At 45.9% G+C, this 20,175-nt stretch overlaps 2 protein-coding genes across 4 annotated transcripts; both read right to left on the reverse strand.

The window, feature by feature from the left end:
- Positions 1 to 1,216: 1,216 nt before the first annotated feature.
- Positions 1,217 to 14,862, reverse strand: LOC105868822 (uncharacterized). Of its 3 annotated transcripts, none has more exons than XM_076004898.1 (7): positions 14,788 to 14,849; positions 13,345 to 13,389; positions 10,331 to 10,379; positions 9,690 to 9,776; positions 9,339 to 9,465; positions 8,757 to 8,876; positions 1,217 to 6,350 (listed from the first exon to the last, which is right to left on the reverse strand). In XM_076004898.1, exons 4-7 carry the CDS (start codon positions 9,720 to 9,722, stop codon positions 4,984 to 4,986), a joined length of 1,647 nt encoding a protein of 548 aa, XP_075861013.1. In that variant the 5' UTR covers positions 9,723 to 9,776; positions 10,331 to 10,379; positions 13,345 to 13,389; positions 14,788 to 14,849; the 3' UTR covers positions 1,217 to 4,983. The 3 variants fall into 3 exon arrangements, with proteins under 3 accessions (XP_075861013.1, XP_075861014.1, XP_075861012.1); XM_076004899.1 differs by lacking the exon at positions 14,788 to 14,849 and adding an exon at positions 14,426 to 14,742; XM_076004897.1 differs by lacking the exon at positions 13,345 to 13,389 and having other exon boundaries at positions 14,788 to 14,862.
- Positions 14,863 to 17,227: 2,365 nt separating this feature from the next.
- Positions 17,228 to 20,157, reverse strand: RPL8 (ribosomal protein L8). Its single transcript, XM_012759973.2, has 6 exons — positions 20,048 to 20,157; positions 19,676 to 19,823; positions 19,454 to 19,595; positions 18,977 to 19,195; positions 17,617 to 17,732; positions 17,228 to 17,421 (listed from the first exon to the last, which is right to left on the reverse strand). Exons 2-6 carry the CDS (start codon positions 19,811 to 19,813, stop codon positions 17,263 to 17,265), a joined length of 774 nt encoding a protein of 257 aa, XP_012615427.1. The 5' UTR covers positions 19,814 to 19,823; positions 20,048 to 20,157; the 3' UTR covers positions 17,228 to 17,262.
- Between the last annotated feature and the right edge of the window lie 18 nt (positions 20,158 to 20,175).

Consider the following 20,175-nt stretch of genomic DNA (forward strand, 5'->3'; position numbering starts at 1 on the left):
GCTACTCGGGAGGCTGAGGCAGAAGGATTGCTTGAGCCCAAGAGTTTGAGGTTGCCGTGAGCTAGGCTGACCCCACGGCACTCACTCTAGCCTCGGCAACAAAGTGAGACTCTGTCTCAAAAATAAATAAATAAATAAATAACAGAAGGGAAATTGGAAAATTAAAATAAGACACTCTTAACTAAGCAATGGATCAAAGAAGAAATCACAAGGGAATACAGAAAATATCTAGTGACAAATGAAAATGAAAACACAACAAAACTTACAGGATGCAATGAAAGCAATGATTAGAGAAACATTTATAGCTGCAAACACATACATTAAAATAGAAGAATGTCCTAAAATCACTAACTGTATACTTTAAGGAACTAGAAAAAGAAAACCAATGAAACCCAAAGAAATCAGAAGGAAATAATAAAGGTTAAAGTGGGGATACACGAAATTAAAAAATAGAGAAAATTGACAAAACCAAAAGTTAGTTTTTTGAAAACACCAACAAAATTGACAAACCTTTAGCTAGATGACTAAGAATAAAATAGAAGATTGAAATTACTGAAATCAGAGATGGAAACAGGGACATTAATGCCAACCTTATAAAAATAAAAAGGATTATAAGAGAATACTATAAATACTTGTACAATGAAAACTAGATAACCTAGACAAATGGAAAAATTCCTAAAAAACACAAGCTACCAAAACTGAATCATGAAGAAATACAAAATATGTGCATTGGTTCTGTGCCTATGAAAAAAGAAAGAAAGAAAGAAACGAAGAGAAGAAAGAGAGAGACAGACAGACATTGAGGACATTGAGGGGGGTGATAAAAAGAAAAAAAAATTAAAAATAAAGTAATAGAAAATATTAGTATGGAGATTCTATCACTAATCAAAAACCTCCCAACAAAGTAAAGTCCTGGACCAGATGATTTCATTGGTAAATTTTACCAACAATTAAAAAAGGACACCAATCCTTCTAAAACTCTTCCAAAAAATTATCTGGGGGATAGACATGCTTGAAGCTCTGACCTGAGGGGGAGGGGGCACAAGGGCAATATACGTAACCTTAACATTTATACCCCCATAATATGCTGAAATAAATAATAAAAGAAAATTGAATAAAGCGCTCAAATAGTAAAAAAAAAAAAAAAAAAAAGAATTTAGCTATAAAAAATAAATAAAAAATAAAACTCTGAGAAACAAAGACACTGCAAGAAAAGTACAGACCAATATCCTTTATGAATACTGATGTAAAAACTCTCAACAAAATACTAGCAAAATAAATTCAAAAGCATATTAACAGGATTATAGACCATGACCATGTGGGATTTATTCCTGGAATACAAGTATGGTCAACAGATGAAAATCAGTGTAACACATCACATTAACAGAATGAAGAAAAAACCCACTTGATCATCTCAATTAATGCCAAAAAAGCATTTGACAAAATTTAACACTGTCCCATGATTAAAAAGAAAAAAAAACAACAATTCAATAAACTAGGACTGGAAGGAAACTTCCTCAACAGGATAAAGGCTACATATGAAAAAGCTAACATCATACACAATGGGGAAAGACAGAAAGCTTTAAAATTAGGAACAAGGATGCCCACTTTTGCTACATCTATTCAGCACAGTAATGGAAGGTTCTAACCAGAGCAGTTAGGCAAGAAAGAGAAATAGAAGGCATCCAAACTGAAATAGAAGAAATAAAATTAACTTGGTTCACAGGTGGCATGATCTTATATGTAGAAAACCCTAAAGACTGCACCAAAAAACTGTAAGAACAAATGAATTCAGCAAAGTTGCAGTATACAAAATCAAGACACAAAAATCAGTTGCATCTCTATACATTACCAATGAACAATCCAAAAAGAAAATAATTTCATTCACAATAACATTAAAATGAATAGAATACTTAAGAATAAATTTAACCAAGAGGCAAAAGCCTCATACACTGAAAACTACAAAAGACTGCTGAAAGAAGTTAAAGAACACATACATAAATGGGAATACACTCCATATTCATAGATTGGAAGACTTAATACTGTTACAATGACAATATTACCCAAAGTGATCTACAGAATTGATGCAATTCTGGGGCAGGTGGACCCAATGGTGTTTCTGTAGATATATAAAACCATCCTAAACTTCATATGGAATCTCAAGTGACCTCAAATAGCCACAACAATCTTGAAAAGGAAAAAAGTTGGAGGACTCATACTTCCTGAGTTCAAAACTTACTACAAAGCTATAATATCAAAACAATGTGGTACTGGCATAATGATAGGCAAATAGAATAGAATACAATAGTCTAGAAATAAACCCTTAAATAGAGATCAGCAAAGATGTCAAGATCATTTGTTACAGACTGAATGTTTGTCTCCCACCAAAATTTGTATGTGAAGCCCAAACTCCCAAAGGTACTACATCTAGATAGCACCTTTGAGGTAATAAAGTTAAATGAGGTCATAACAGTGGAACACTTATAAGAGGTTGAGACACCAGAGATATCCCTGTCTACCATATGAGGACAAAATAAGAAGACAGCCATCTGCAAGCCAGGAAGAGAATCCTCACCAGGAACTTAATAGGCTGATATCCTATCTTAGACTTCCCAGCCTTTGGAACTGTGAGAAATAAATTTCTGGGTGGGCTTGGTGGCTCACACCTGTATTCCCAGCACTTTGGGAAGCCAAGGCAGGAAGACTGCTTAAGGCCAGGAGTTTGAGACTAGCCTGGCCAACATAGCAAGATCCCATCCCTAAAAAAAAAAAAAAAAGTCCTAGCTACTCAGGAGGCTGAGGCAGGAGGATTGCTTGAGCCCATAAGTTCAAGGCTGCAGTGAGCTATGAGAATGCCACTGCATTCTAGCCTGGGCAACAGTGAAAAGAAGGAAGGGAGAAAAGGAAGGAAAGGGGAAAGGAAAAAGGGAACAGAAGAAAGGAAGAAAGTAAGAAAAGAAGAAAAATTTCTGTTGTTTAAGCCACCCAGTGTGTGGTATTTTGTTGTCAGCCCAAGCTCACTAATATACCATTCAATTGGAAAAGGAAAGTCTATTCAACAGATATTGCTGGGTAAACTGGATATCTACATGCAAAGGATGAAGCTGAACCCATACCTCAAAACTTACATAAAAAATAGTTCAAAATGGATCAAAGACCAAAATGTAAGATTTAAAACTATAAAACGCTTTGAAGAAAATATAATCAAAAAGCTTCATGCCCTTGGACTTGGCAATGATTTCTCACACATGCCACCCAATACAAAGGCAACAAAGAAAATGATAAACTATACTTCATCAAAATTGAAAATTTTAAGCCAGGCATGGTGGTGTGTGCCTGTAGTCCCAGCTACTCGGGAGGCTGAGGCAGGAGGAGTGCTTGAGCCCAGGAGTTTGAGGTTGCTGTGAACTAGGCTGACGCCATGGCACTCTAGCCCGGGCAACAGAGTGAGACTTTGACTCAAAAAAAAAAAAAAAAAAAGGAAAATTTGTACTTCAAAGAACACTATCATGAGAGTAAAAAGAGAAGCCACAGGATGGCAGAAAATATTTTTAAATCATATATCTGAAAAGGAATTAACATCCAAAATATATAAAGAACTCCTACAACTCAACAACAAAAACCAAAAAATCCAATTAAAAAATGCGCAAAGGACTTGAATAGAAATTTCTCCAAAGAATATATACAAATAGTCAATAAGCACCTGAAAAGATGCTCAACATCCATACTCATTAGAAAAATGCAGATCAAAACCATAAAACAATACCACTTCACACCCACTGGGATAGCTATCAGAAAAGCAGTAAATAAGTGTTGACAAGGATGCAGAAAAATTAGAATCCTTGTGCACTGCTGTTGGGGATGTGAAATAGTGCAGCTGCTGTGGAATACAGTGTGACCATTTCTCAAAAAGTTAAACAAATAATCACTGTATGATCCAACAATTTCATTCCTAGGTACAGACCCAAAAGCACTTAAAGTAGGGATTCAAATATATTTTCAACCAATGTTCATACCAGCATCATTCACAATGGTCAAAAGGTAGAAACACCCCAGTGTCCAACAACAGATAGATGGATAAACAAAATGTGGTATATACATACAATAGACTATTATTTAGTCATAAAAAGGGATGGAGTTCTGATACAGCATGGACAAACCTTGAAAATATTATGGTAAGTGAATTAAGCCAGACATAAAAGGATACATATCATGAGTCCACTCACATATGAAGTTCCTTGAATATGTAAGTTCAGAGACAGAAAATAGAATTGAGGTAACCAGCAGCAGGGAGAAGTGGGGGGTTAAGAGTTATTGTTATTGGGTACATTATAGTTATTGTTTAATGGGTACAAAGTGTCTGTTTAGCATAATAAAACAGTTCTCAAAATAAATAGTAGTAATCATCATACAACATTATGAATGTACTTAATGCCATTGAGTTCTATACTTAAAAATGGTTAAAATGGTAAATTTTATGTTATGTATATTTTACCACAATAAAAAAGGCAACTTCAACCCTATTAAATGACACAGAAAAGAATGATGTTAATTGTTTTTATTTACAGTATGTAAAAATATGCCAATATGTGTGGTTTTCTCCAGTGTGAATTTTCTAGTACTGAAGAAACAGCAAAGGTGAAGAACCTAAGTGCTGCAATGACAGGCATAACAGTACTTGCTTTTAAAAATGCTCTCCAATATGTTTGAAAGGAAACATTCTAAATCAGCAGCAAATGAATCCTTTTTCTAAGTGGGAGAGATTATATAGGAGCTTCTTTTTTCCTCACTTTTCTCTCAACTTCTCTAAAATGTGCATACACTGCTTTTGGTTTCAGAAAAGAGGTTTCTTTAATTAGACACAAATACTTTTCACCTGTGAAAACACTGCGTGGACAATAAATAGAGGGAAGGGGTGGGATGCTGGGGGTGCATGGAGGAAGTGCACAATAGGACTTTGCCCTCACAGACCCTGCTCCACCATCACATGGGGAAGTCCTCCCGGAGGTGAATCCTCTGATGCTGACACATGTTGGAACTGTGCCTGAAAGCCTTCCCACACTCGCTGCACTTGTAGGGCTTCTCCCCAGTGTGGATCCTCCGGTGCTGAATCAGGTAAGTGCTCTGGCTGAAGGCTTTCTTGCAATCATTGCATTTGTAAGGCTTCTCTCCATGGTGTGATCTTTGGTGGTGAATGAGTCTAGAACTGTTGTGAAAGGCCTTCCCACACTCACTGCATTTGTAGGGCTTCTCTCCCGTGTGTATTCTCTGATGTTGGATGAGGTGAGTACTCTGGCTGAAAACTTTGCCACAGTCATTACATTCATAGGGCTTCTCTCCAGTGTGGCTTCTCTGATGTTCAACAAGTTTGGTTTTTTGTATGAAGGCTTTCTCACATTCATTACATTTATAGGGTTTCTCTCCAGTATGAATTCTCTGATGTTGGATAAGGTTAGAACTTTGGGTAAAGCCTTTGCCACATTCTTTACACTCAAATGGCTTCTCTCCAGTGTGAGTCCGACGATGACGGATAAGGATTGAGCCATCACTGAAGGCTTTCCCACAGTCGTTACATTTATAGGGTTTCTCTCCAGTGTGGATTCTCTGGTGATAAATAAGGGAAGAGTAAGCGCTAAAGTGTTTCCCACACTCACCACACTTGTAGGGTTTCTCCCCAGTGTGAATCCTTTGATGCTTCATGAGGTTGGGCCTCCGGTTAAATGTCTTCCCACACTCATCACACCGGTAGGGGATCTCCCCAGAATGCATCCTTCGGTGATTGATGAACTCACAGCTCTGGCTGAAAGCTTTTCCACACTCATCACACTTGTAGGGCTTTTCTTCACTATGAAGCCGCTGATGCTTGACAAGGTTGGCACTGTATCTGAATGTTTTCCCACAGTAACCACAATAATGCAATTTTTTCCCAGCAAGAATTTTCTGATCTTCTTTAACAATTAAGTTTGCATTGAAGATTTCCCCAGAATCATGAAGTATGTTTGGGTTTTTTGACCTATGTACACGCTTATGGTTGTTGAGGTATGATCTCTGTTCAAAACTTTGCTCACATATATCACATTTGTGAGGTCTCTGATCAGGGACAGGGCTTGACCTCAACCTGAGGCTTCCCCCAGACTCCCAGCTATTCTCCCTGATGGTCAGTGTGACTGGCCTGGAGCCTCTGTGTTCCACTGACTTGTCCAGGCTCCCCTCCGACTCCCTGACGTGGTCATGGGCTTCTTCTCCTGGCTCAGGTCCCTGGGGAAAAGTCCCCCTGAGTTGGTCCAGTTCTTCCCCATCAAATGTCTCCCCTGAAGTCAATTCCTTGTACTGAGTCCTGGTCCCACGAGCTGAAACAACAAACATAAGATCTAAGGGCCTCCTGTTCTGACTTTGGAAGGAAGACATAAAGATGCTGTTGATCACTTGCAGAGGACCAATTCAACCATCTCTAATGTCACAATAGCCTTCAAGAGATGAGAATCTGGAGCTCAGAGGCTTAAAGACCATACCCAGGGCCACAGAGCAAATATTTAAACATAGGGCCAACAAACTCTAACATCCACACCCTTCCTGCCTGCCTGAGTGAGACTGTAGGATGCCTGTCCTCACTATTGCCAAAGGGACAAAAGACAGAGGCTTCCCAATGCTATGAAAACCAGAGACAGGAGGGACCCCAAAAGTCAAGGAGGACAGTGTCAAAGAAACTAAGACCAAGCAAGTCTAAGCCACCTCAAAACCCATGGCTGGAAAACCAGCTGCTTTCCTCAGAGGGCTGAGGGCCAAATTCACGCCAACCATGTAAGAAGATGAAGCACACACAGGCTGGGCACCCTGGCTCTGCCTAGCAGGATACATTTTGGGATACCAGGGCTCTCCCTGAGGGCCTGAGGGACCACCTCGGTGAACCATCAGCAATTTAAACTCAGGACACCTAGGTGGAATGCTTCCTGATGCCTTTAAACATCCATTCTTTCCTTCCTTCTTGCCTTTAAACACCAAGGTCTCCTGGGTAGCCACTCCCCAAGAGTGAATGGACGGTGACAAGTACCCAAGGGAGGTCCTGCCACGTGACTCCTCAGCAACTGACACCAGCAGCCATACTCAGAATTGATCAATCCTGGCCCCCACTTGCCAGCTGAGTGACCTGAGGTAAATTACCTACCCTTCTGAGCCTGAGTTTCCCCATCTGAAAAACAGGGGTATAGGACTGGCATAAGAATGAATTAAACAACAGACTGACCATCAAGCACTCAGCCCAGCACCCAGCACAGTGAGTCTCAGACACAAACAGCTCATGATGGCCACTTTCATCACTGCTTTCTTCCCAGTCCTGAGACAGCTACTTGGTACGACACATAAACAGGTGCTGAATACCAGTATCTCCCAGGATGTGCAGCAAACAGAGCTAGCTCACTGCAGCAGGAGTGTATGCTTGAGCCACTGCTTTGGAAGACGGTTTGGCAACACAGTCTAAAGCTGATCTATGAACATTCATTCTATGATCCAGAGACTCCACTCCCCTGTACATACCTACCACAATTGCATTATATATGCCAGAAAGATACGCTCATGAGGATGTCCACAGCAGTTCCTGCACAACAACTGCAAATTGGGGACAAGCGAATGTCCTCTACAAGTAAAAGGGAAAATAAACCGTATTCACACACTAGAAGTGTGTGAATGACAAACTGCTATTCCTTCAAACATGAGCAATTCTTACAATGTTTAGCAAAAGATGTCCTGCAAGAGTCCAGAAAAAAAAAAACCCAAAGGGGCCAAACAGCCTCTTATGATAGGAGTCAGAAAGAAGGCCCCTGTGGGGAGCAGTGGGAAACAACAGAAGAGGCCTAGGCGGCTGGCTCCAGGGGAGCCAAAAAGTCTATTTTGATCTGGAGGATGGTTTATAACAGAAATTCACTAAGCTGTAAACCTAGGGTTTGTCCCATCTCTTTAAGTATTTATATCCAAATAAGCAAATTTACGAAAGAAAAATTAAGTCCTTAGAGCCAGAAATTCCCTCCTAAGACCTCATTGGACACATACAAAAAGATGACTATCAGAGCTGTCCATGCAGTGACATTAGATAACAACCTTCTGGTTGGCACTTCCACTGAAAGCATGATCAAGATTCATGTGCACAGAAATGGAAACAAATTCAGTGAAAAGTCGGTGGCACGGCAGAGCACAAGGATCATTCCTGAAAAGCAGTGGTATCCATATATGGGTATGGAAAGGTCAGCAGTAGAAAAGGAACAGCAGGGAACATACGAGAATACAACTATGTCTGGGTGGGTGATGCATGTTTTCTGACTTTCTCATAATAGGTTAATTCAAAAGAAGCAGGGAATGAAGCGATATCTCCATCACTGCCCTTGTCGTCTGACCCTCCCGGCAGGGCATAAGCTCCGGAGGGCAGGGCTCTTTGGGGTCCTGCAGGCCCTAACCATTTCTCACAGCACTTCTGGTATGCATCCACTCACCATCCTCTACACCAGCCCCGCCTGGAACGACCTTCCCTAGTCTCCTCTGCAACACTGCCCCCCCCTTTCTAGAAAATTCTGCTCAAGAATCTCCCCACTAAGGTGCCCAGGCTGATAGAGGTGACCCAGGCGTCAACCAAGGCTACTCCCAGGCCTTCCAAGCTAGTCCTGATGCATCTTCTCCCCAAAATCCTGAGTCATTAACCAGACATCTTGGAACCCAACAAATGCTCACTCAGTGAGTCAGTTGGGGGAGCAGATCCCCTCACGCACCTGAGCTGTTGCCTCTCAGGCGCCCTCTCCCCGAGATGCCCTGCACGTCCAGGACCCATGGCTCGTCCCCTCGCTCCAACTGCGAGATCACCCCAGGCTTGGGACCTGCAGGTCCTGTTCCTGGGAAGGAGAAAATGCCTGGGGTTGGTACCAAAGACACAAAGCTGCACCCAGGCTGTCTTGCCCTGGGGCTACAGAGGGAGGGGAAAGGCAGAGGGGTGATGGAAGTCTGGACTCCCTCTGGAGGGGGCTGATACGTGGCTGGCATGGCCATGAAGATGAAGGTCTGAGCACAGGGAACAAGAGCTCAGGGGCTTCCTCTGCTAGGAGGTATGGAACTCCCCCTGGGAATGGGTCTACCTCAGACCTGGGGGCAGGCGGGGCCTGTCTCCTCTGGAAGCTCAGAGGAGAGAAGGGCTGACTGAGGAAGGTCCCCTCCTCTTCTGAGACCAGGTGCCTGCCAGGGAAAAGGGTTAGCATTGCCCGACTCTGGGCCCAGGGGGTGAGGCCCCCAGCCCAGCCTCTGCTGAGCCCTCAGTCTCTGGGAGGGACTGTTCCCAGAGTCCTGGCAAGGGGCCTTACCCAGTGAGACTAGGTTTCCATAGGTCTCCAGCATCACATCCCTGTAGAGGCCCCTCTGAGCAGGGCCCAGACGGCCCCACTCCTCCCGGGAGAGGAGCACGGCCACGTCCTCGAAGGTCACCTCGGCCTGCAACAACAGGAGCTGCTGCAGCCCAGGTGTGGCCCAGGGTGAGCATTGGGGGACAGGGGACAGCAAAAGGACGCTGAGGGCAGCAGCACAGGAAGGGGCTGCAGGGGGCTCGGAAAGTCACCCCTCCTCTATTGTCAGCACCCCATACCAAAGACATCTGACAGTGTTTGCCAAGAAAAGCCTTGGGTGGAGACCTCACACTTCCCAGGACAGAAACTCACCTGGGGCGGGACAGACAGGAACAAGGCTGCCATTGTCTGTGCCCTGGGCTTTCTGGGGGCAGTGGGCAGGAGCTGGTCACTCAGGTGCTGAGGGAACAGAAAGGAGCATGTGGAAGCCCAGCCTGGTCCCTTCATCCACAATTCGAGCCACTTGGTGCTGCCATAAACAGTCCTGCCTGTCATACCCTCACTGGCCCTGCCCCACCCACCACAACAGGGGCAATGGTGGCTTCCCAAACACAGACTCCATTCTCTGCCTAGGGCCGCTTTCCCCAGCCCCACCCCCACTGCCCTCAGGTCATCTATCCTGCCCCTCCTCCCTGGCATAATTAAGTTGTCTCAATCAGGAGGAAAATGACAATAATCATTCACTTTGGTTTTTTTTTCCATCTGGAAAAACTAGCAACACAATCATTCACTTTGTATGTTTGAAAAAGACAAAATGTTAAGGGTTAAGGAAGAAAAGGAGATTAAAAACAATGGAAGTCATATAGCAAAGACAATGTATAGAATACAAATCCTTTTTTCACACTGAAAGCTTATTAAAAAGAAAAAAAAGAAGAAAATAAAAAGAATACAAACCCCACAAAACTACCTGAAATTAGCCCAAATAAATGAATAAGAAATAAGAGTAAACTCACCTGTTAGAAGCACATGCCTCATTAGATACACACGACATACGTATGCGGCCTAAAATAAAATAACACATAAAGGCTGAATATAATAAAGACAGACCAGATAAACACTAATTAAAATAAAGCTGTTGTAGCTATATACCCCTCTGTAACTTTACAGCCTGGCATCTTCCCCTCAGTGTGGTGTTTGTGGGTTTTATACATACTGCTGCATGAGGTTCAGCTACATTTATACCAATCAAAACAGAATTAAAAGCAAAAATCACTAATACGAACAAAAAACAACAATGTATATATATATTTTTTATTTTTGAAACAGAGTCTTGCTCTGTTGCCCGGGATAGAGTGCCATGGCATCAGCCTAGCTCACAGCAACCTCAAACTCCTGGGCTCAAGCAATCCTTCTGCCTCAGCCTCCCGAGTAGCTGGGACTATAAGCATGCATCACCATACCCAGCTAATTTTTTATATATATTTTTAGTTGTGCAGATAATATCTTTCTATTTTTAGTAGAGACGAGGGTCTCCCTCTTGCTCAGGCTGGTCTCAAATTCCTGACCTTGATTGATCCTCCCACCTCAGCCTCCCAGAGTGCTAGGATTGTAGGCGTGAGCCACCATGCCCAGCCCAACAATGTATGTTAATAAAAGGAAAACTCCAGCAAAACGTCATAATAATTATAAGTAAATGTGTGTATCTACCAAAGAGGAACTGACAAATCCTCCTCTTTAAAAAAGTGATTTTTTTTTTAGACAGGGTCTCACTCTGTCACCCAGGCTGGGGTGCAATGGCATGATCATAGCTCACTGTTACTTTGAATTCCTGGGCTCAAGCCATCCTCCTGCCTCAGCCTCCCAAGTAGCTGGAACTACAAGTGCACACTACTATGCCCAGCTAACTTTGTTTTCCTTTTTCTTTTTGTAGAAATGGGGTCTCACTATGTTGTGCAGGCTGGTCTTGAACTCCTGGCTTCAAGCAATCCTCTGCACCCAACCAAGAGAATCTTGTACTTAAAACATACAGCATACACATTTTCAACATACCCATTGAATATTACAAAAAACACCACAGGCCTGGTGTGGTGGTTCACACCTATAATCCTAGCACTCTGGGAGGCCAAGTCAGGAGGACTGCTTGAGCTCAGGAGTTTGAGACCAGCTTGAGCAAAGTGAGACCCCATCTCTACTAAAAATACAAAAAATTAGTCAGGCGTGGTAGTACACCCCTGTAGTCCCAACTACTCAGGAGGCTAAGAGATCACCTAAGGCCAGCAGTTTGAGGTTGCAGTGAGCTATGATGATGCTACTGTACTCTACCCAGAGCAGAGTAAGACTCTGTCTCAAAACAAACAAACAAACAAAAACACCACACACCAGGCAACAAAGAAAGTTTCAACAAATCCAAAAGGCTGATGCCATTTGGCAAAAAACATCTCTGACCATACTGTGGTTATATCAGAAATATATGACAAAGCATGGTGGTGTGCATCTATAGTCCCAGCTATGTGGGAGCTAAAGCAGGAGGTTTGCTTAAACCCAGGAATTTAAGGCTACAATGAGTTATGATTTCGCCACTGTATCCAGCCCGGTGACAGAGTGACTCCTCATCCCCACTCCCCACAAAAAAGAAAGAAAAATATATATATGATAAAAATATACCCTCCAAAAATACATAGAAATGAAAACTAAAGTGGAAGTAGAACCCAGACTACCTAAAGAAAAATGTGCATCCTTAATGTACTTTCTCAACATCCGTTCTTTGAGTATGCTAATAAAATATATAAACATCTGGCAAAATCAAAGCAAGAAAAAGAGATGATAAAGGAAATACTATTATGAACAAGAAAGGGCCAGACTCTGTGGCTCATGCCTATAACCTAGCACTCTGGGAGACTGAGGTGGGAGGATTGCTTGAGGCCAGGAGTTCAAGACCAGCCTGAGTAAGAGTAAGACCCTGTCACTACAAAAAACAGAAAAATTAGCAAGGAGGCATGGTGTGCGCTGTGTAGTTTCGGTTCAGTAGCTGAGTAGTCCCAGCTACTCAGGAGGATAGCTTGAGCCAGGAATTTGAGGCTGCAGTGAACTGTGATGACAACACTGCACTCCAGCATTGATGACAGAAAAAGACTGTCTCAAAAAAAAAGAAGGAAAAACAAAAAAGGAGACATGAAATTGATACAATACAACAGCGGTTCTCACAGTGTGGCCCAGGGACTCTGGGGTTCCATGCACTTAAGTCTGTGTTCATAACAACACTAAAATGACATATTAGAAGTACCTGTAGTTGAGGCAGTGACAAGCTATTAAACATTGCAGTCAATGCATTAAGTCACGGAAAAAAGAAATACATGCTACATAAAATTGCCATTATTTGAGAATGATAAAATTGTCTACATAAAAAATCTAATAGTATCAATCCACTGTTGGGATTACAAGAGTTCAACAGCATTGCTATACACAACAAGGTCAATAAAGACTAACAGATACCACTTCTGTATATAAGCAATCAGCAACCAAAAACTAACATTCACAACAGCTACAAAAACTATACAGTATCTAAAAAGTCTAACAACAAATATGTACTTTCTAGATAAAATGATAAAACTTTACTGAAGGACCTCATGAAGAATCAGACAACATGTACATTACAGGAGGACTCAATATCATAAAGATGTCAATTCTCCCCAAATTAATTTATTCTGTGCAATTATAATAAAAATTTCAACAGGACATATAAAATCTGACCAAAATGACTCCAAATATCACTTGAAGAGTAATAATCTAAGATTAATCAAGCCAATGCCAAAGAAGAACCAAAGGAACCAGGGGTGTGCCCTACCAAATATCAAGACTTAGGCTTATTAATAAAACTCAAGGTTTAAATACAGGAAAAAAGATGGTGGAAGATATTCCTGCATATGTTAACGACATATTGCAATGTTAATTACAGTGGACAAGGATGTACTATTCAAAAAACAGCATTGGCAGTACTGCTTTTCCATAGGAAAATAAAATTAGATACCTGCTTTCTACGGTACATAAATATGTATTTCAGGCCAGATGAGACCTAAATGTTAAAAAAAAAAAAAAAAAAAGGTTTATAAAGAAAAAGATTTTTAATTTGAATCCATCAAAAAGTAAAAGCCTTGGCCGGGCACAGTGGCTCAAGCATATAATCCTAGCCCTTTGGGAGGGGGAGGGGGAGGAGGAGGGAGAGGGGAAGGATCACTTGAGGCCAGGAGTTGGAGACTGCTGTGAGCTATGATTGTGCCAATGCACTCCAGCCTGGGTGACGGAGAGACTCCGTCAAAAAAAAAAAAAGAAAAGAGGCTGGGAGTGGTGGCTCACGCCTGTAATCCTAACACTCTGGGAGGCCAAGGCAGGCGGACTGCTCGAGGTCAGGAGTTCAAAACCAACCTGAGCAAGAGCAAGACCCTGTCTCTACTATAAATCGAAACAAATTAATTGGCCAACTAATATATATAGAAAAAATCAGCCAGGCATAGTGACGCAAGCCTATAGTCCTAGCTACTTGGGAGGCTGAGGCAGGAGGATTGCTTGAGCCCGGGAGTTTGAGGTTGCTGTGAGCTAGGCTGATGCCATGGCACTCACTCTAGCCTGGACAACAAAGTGAGACTCTGTCTCAAAAAAAAAAAAAAAAAAAAGAAGCGAAGGAAAGGAAAGGAAGAAGGGAAGAGAAGAGAAGGGAAGGGTAGGGAGGAGGAAGAGGAGGGGAGGGGAGGAGAGGGCTGGGTGAGGCCGAGGTGGGAGGATGGCTTGAGGTCGGGAGTTCAAGACCAGCCTGAGCAAGAGCGAGACCCCGTCTCTACTAAAAATAGAAAAAAAATTAGCCAGTCAACTAAAAATAGAAACAAATAATTAGCCTGGCAGATAATAATTAGGTGGCTCGCGCCTGTAGTGGCAGCTACTTGGGAGGCTGAGGCAGAAGGATCTCTTGAGCCCAGGAGTTTGAGGTTGCTGTGAGCGCCAAAGCCCACTCATTCTAGCCTGGACAACAAAGTGAGACTCTGTCTCAAAAAAAAAAAAAAAAAGTTTACAGGAAAGAGGAGTGGGAGACCTGGAAGGGGAGGGCCTGTGCTCACCAGAAGAAAGGGGTCCGGAACATCCCGAGACTCAGAAGCGGCCCTGTGGGGCTGAGGACCGGCATGGAATGTGTGAGGGGAAACTCTAGAGCGGGGAAGAAGCCGGGTAAGAAACGACCCCGGGCCAGGGGGAGGTGGGCGGAGATGGAGGTAACCAGAGTGTGGGGGACAGGAAGACCAGTCAGGGCTTGGGGCCTGTGGGGACCCCAGAGCGGGAGGTTTATCTTTCATAACTGGGCGAATCCCGAACCGGAGCTTCGCAGGAGGGCCGAGCGTTGGGACAGATCGTGGGGAAAGGTCTGCCCTCCAAACCCGGAGGCTCTGCAGCCGCTGCCACCCACGCCCCCGTCAGGACCACTCACCTTAACGTAGCGGACTAGCGGCCGCCCGACCTAGACCCGTCCGCCTGCCGGCCCAGCCAATCGAGCCCGAGCAGGAAGTGACGTCAGGCCGACCCCCTGCGTCCGATCCCCGCAGCTCCGTTCGGGCCGCTCTGGGAAGCGAGCACGGCGCGTCTCTATTGTCCGCTTTTCTGGCGCGAGGTAGCTCCGGGGGAACTCGGCGATGCTGCAAATCGGCAAAGCCGCCACTAGGTGGCAGTCTGAAGCCGACCCCGAGACCTCAGAACCCAGGCAACCAGTCAAAGGTTAACGAACGGGTTACTGTATTTCCCCTTTTCTGAGAAATTCTCTTCCTAATGAGCCACAAAAGGCTCCACAAACAAGAAAGGATCAGGCTCTTTAAAGAGAAAGGCAGGGGGAATCTCACTCTTTCTCAGGGCCAAAAGCATGCTAACTAGTCCAAGAAACCTGTTTTAGGAATTAACCCATTGCCCCCCACCCCTAACCTCCGTAAAAGGGGCCCAGTGTTCACTCTAACTATAGAGAGGGTCTTCTCAGGTGTCTGAGCAGCTTCTGGAGCAAGCCCTCTCTGATGGCCTGTCCCTAGACCAAGGCCCGAACCCACTTTGCCCAGAAGGGAGCAGATAATCAGTGGCATCTTATGGCTGAGGCGACCACGTCTCATGCCATCCCAACACCTTTCTAGATACCCCACCATCCTTCAGGAGGAAATGTTGCCTTCCTGCTTTACCTGTAACCTGGGACCCTAGACCAGCCCTGCAAACAACAGATCAAAACCGCGTCACTGCCTAGCTATGGTGGGTACCCAAGAACAGGTAGGGCCCACACTAGCAGGACCAGGACAACAAGACCAAGAACTAGGGGGTAAGAATGGCTGTGGACCATGAGAGCAAGGAGCCACCCAGCAGCCAGTGAGGCCTCATAGTGATTCCACCTACAGCCACACACAGCTTTAGTTAATGAGTTCTCACTTGCGAAGCACTCTCCAACCAATCTTCAGGGAGGGAGCACCCCACTTCAGCCTGCCTACTCCAGTCCTGCCATCTATCCCTGTGTAACACTGTCCCCATACCCCACAGGACTGGTATGTTAGGAAGTGAACTGCAGCTCCTGCAATTGCCAGTGAAAAGTAAACTTCAGTCTAAAAGCACTGATGAAGCTCACATCTGATGCTGCCTGGAGGTCACACAGCCTGTTGTGTCTAAGGGACAAGGACCCACAGATAATGGCAAAACAGGGAGCCCACCTATCATGCCTTGTTCTCCCATAGCTTCCCTGGTTTCTCAGGAATCTGACAGCAGGGAAAGGTCATGACCACTCTCGCCTACTCTCTCCAAGTGCTCAAAAGTAGTTAATGAATGTAAGTCTGAGGCCTGTTCCTGGTGAGTTTCTCTATTGTCAGTGTAGGGACAGCCATGTGCTATACGGTGTGGGATTCAGGGGTTCCAGGGCTCAAAAAGTGGATTGATCTAGTGGAAGGGCTAAGTGCCAGCTCCCTTAAGTCCAATGTGGGACTCTAGGTAGGTGGATGGACTCACAGGTGGCCTGGGACTCCCATACATACACTGCATTTGTCCACTGTTCAGCAAAGTCAGCCATTCCAATGTGTACTGGGACCAGAAAGCCCACACCATTACCAGCCTCAGCCTCAACTGTCACTACCAGGCTAGACAAAGAGGAAGGACATGAAGCTCAACCCAGAGTAAAAGGTAATCAAACCTTTCACTTTGGCAGTGCCCACTCACTCCTCATCATGGGTGAGGGAGATATGCATGTGGCCTGTTCCCAGCGACCAGGCCAGACAGTTTTCCTGGCCTGAACATGTCTGTCCCACTTTCCTCCAAGCCCCACCCTCAAAGCTCTCCCTGCAAAGTAGGTTGACTGACCCTCCCACAAGGTTGGTACCTGCAAGCCAAGCACCCTAGACAGTGACTTTACACAAGACCACACTGACTTAGGGACTGTACCCTATTTCAAGAGGGGACGGGAATTGCCTGCAGACCCTGAACAAAAGACAGGTTCAGGGAGTTCAGCAGGTTACCAGCGAGCCTGGCAAGAGTCACCTGGTGTGAGCCTCCTTACCGAGGCAGAATAAAGTTGAGTTCAAAGTACCAGGCTCAGCATTGGGTTCTAATCTAGTTCCCATTCTTCAGTTTCCTTATCTGTGAAATGGACTCTTATATCTGCAGGTAGGCCAGAGTCACCCACCTAAATGCCAGGTCCAGGATGCCAACTTCTTGGTCCCCTCCATGGGAAAGCAAGCCTCTGGCCCAGGGTAATTGCACCTCTTTCTCCAACCATGGACTTTCCCTTTGGAGCTTCCATTACTCACTGTGGTCTACTGCATCTTCCTCCTCCCTGTCTGTAACAACCAGGGGGCTCCCTGGCAGTACTCCCAGCTGAGACCCCCCCCTCTGAAACCATGGGGCACACAGCCTAATGGTGTAAGAACAAGCTTTATTGAGCCCCTCTACCCTAGTTCTCTTTCTCCTGAACAGTCTTGGTTCCCCGGAGACGTCCAGTCCGGCGGGCAGCAATGAGACCCACTTTTCGGCCAGCAGGGGCATCTCTGCGGATGGTGGAGGGCTTGCCAATGTGTTGGTGGTTACCACCTCCAAAAGGATGCTCCACGGGCTGTAGGCAGAGGAGGACACAGTTAGAATGGGAACATCCCCACCTGTTTCAGGAGGGCTGGAGCAGGATCAACAGCTCTGAGACTAGAAATACCTCTATTGTATCAGAAAGGAACAACCCTGGAAGGGACTTGCCTACCCAGATGTGTGGCCACTGTACCTTGAATACCTCACCACACATTTCTGGGATACTCACATTCATGGCTACACCCCGCACACGTGGCCAGCAGTTCCTCTTTGCCTTGTATTTGTGGTAAGCTCGGCCAGCCTTCAGGATGGGCTTGTCAATTCGGCCACCTCCGGCCACCACACCTGTAGAAGTTCAGGTACCTCAGGGATGGACCATCCCCAGCACTGCAGGACCCTTCTGTCAGTCAGACCACAACCACCTCCCATCCTTGCCAGCTACCCACCCCCTGTACCAATCACCCATTTACCACCAAGTCATAAGCATCAACAACTACCAAGCAAATAACCCACCATCCTCCACCATAAGAAACACCTTGCACCCTGTGAGCTGACATCCAAGCTTCTTCAAGTTCCAGTGAACAGACAAACCAAGGCTCTAACCCACATCATCTTTCCACTATGTCTTAGACACCAGGCAGGTCACTCAACCTCTGAATGTCGCCCTGCCCCAGAACAGCTGACCCAGCTTACCACACCTCAACTTTGCTTATTCTGTGAACAAAACCTCAAGAGTCTCCCTTGTGTGAGGCTTGGTTTGGCACAGGGATTCTAAGATGTTGCCAAACAGCAAAGTGAACTAACCTGGGTTCAAATCCTTTTTCACTCACTAAGTGTTTTTGAAAAAGTCACAGATTTTCTGACCCTGTCTTCTCTGAAATGGCTGTTAACCAACTGGATGCTGAAAGCTCAGGTTATGCTAGAACTGCAGTCCCCAGTGCCCATCTGTGGCCTGTTAGGATGCCAGCCACACAACAGGAGTTGAGTAGGCAAGCCAGTGAGGCTTCATCTGTATTTACAGCAGCTCTCCATCACTCAGATCACCACATAAGCTCCACCTCGTGTCAGATCAGCAACAGCACTAGATTCTCATAGGAGTGACAACCCTACTGTAAACTGCACATGCGAGGGATCTGAGTCGTGTGCCCCTTATGAGAATGTAATGTCTGATGATCTGAGGTAAAGCTGAGGCGGTGATGCCACTGCTGGGGAGCAGCTGCAAATACAGATCGTTAGCAGAGAAATTTGACTGAACAATAAATGTAATGCGCTTGAACCATCCTGAACCCATGCCCCCCACGGAAAAACTGTCTTGCATGAAACCGGTCCCTGGTGCCAAAATGGTTGGGGACCGCTGAGCAGACAATTCACCTGACAAATCCTGGTGACTTAATCACAGTCTCGCCCCAACTCCACAACAACAGTAAGTACCATTGTGCCCATTTTACATCTATGACAACTAAACTATTTTAAAAAGCTCAAACTTTAGAGAAATAGATAATCAGATTCTAGACACTAGGTCTAGCTGCTGGCAAGCCACAGCCTGCCCACCCACAGCCCTGAGCATTCAACTGCTGCCAGGCACTCACCAACAACCGCTCTGTTAGCTGAAGAGATGACTTTCTTGGAGCCAGAGGGCAGCTTCACACGGGTCTTCTTAGTCTCCGGATTATGGGAGATAACAGTGGCATAGTTCCCTGAGGCCCGAGCCAGCTTGCCACGGTCCCCAGGCTTCTCTTCCAGGCAGCACACAATCGTACCCTCAGGCATGGTGCCCACAGGGAGAACATTGCCAATGTTGAGCTGGGCTGCAAGGGGATGTAGCACAGGGCGATTACCGCAGCCAAAGGCAATGAGAACTCACTCGCTCCAGGCAGCTCCCAAAGTAGGGAGCGCTTCCGCCTCCTACATTTCTCCGGACACCCACTGGGCAGCTCGTCTGACCACGCGCATCTCCCCACGTGAGCCTTCTACCTAAAATGCTCCTGACTCGACTTGGGTGAGCTTCTCAGGCAGCCCTCCAGCACCTCCCCAACTCGACCTTTCTTCCCAGTCTCGAGACTAACCTTTCTTGCCACAGTACACGAACTGGCCCGTATGAATGCCCTCAGCAGCGATAAAGAGCTCTGTCCGCTTCTTAAACCGGTATGGATCTCGGAAGACTACCTTTGCGAGGGGCGCGCCGCGGCCTGGGTCGTGGATGATATCCTGCGGGCCGGGGCGGCGTGAGCGTGGGGTCCCGATAAGACGCCCGATCCCCCCCACCCGCCTTGGCTGGCGCCCCGCACCTTCACGATGCCTTTGATGTAGCCGTGCCGCTCCGCGAAGTCCACGGCGCGCAGTCGTGCGGCGCCCTTGCGGTGCTTCACGTGTGCGCGGAAGACAGAGCCGGCGCCCTTCCTCTGTCCACGGATCACGCGGCCCATGGCGGCGGGTCTAAAGGGGGCTCACGGTCAGCGCCGGGACAGCCAGACACCCACTAGCCCAGATTCCTGGGCCCCCGCCCCAGAGACCGCGCGTGCTTTCCCGCCCCCGACTCTCTTCGCGGTCGCGCGCGTCATCGTCCTCTCAGGAGAATCGGCCAGGGACCCCGGCAAGCCCCCAGGGTCGCGGATGGCAGCCGATGATGCAGACACCGAAGCTTCTTGGGGACAACCTACCTGTAGACTAACGCGGCCGAAAGAGGAAACGCGCGCCCGCGAGCCGCCTTATCTTCCGGGGCGGGGCCCAGAGCCGCACCAGCTTCCGGTCGTGCCGCAGCTGGCCGAGCGCGGTGCACGCTGGGGCT

Source organism: Microcebus murinus, chromosome 7, assembly GCF_040939455.1.
Source record: "Microcebus murinus isolate Inina chromosome 7, M.murinus_Inina_mat1.0, whole genome shotgun sequence".
Lineage (NCBI taxonomy): Eukaryota > Metazoa > Chordata > Mammalia > Primates > Cheirogaleidae > Microcebus > Microcebus murinus.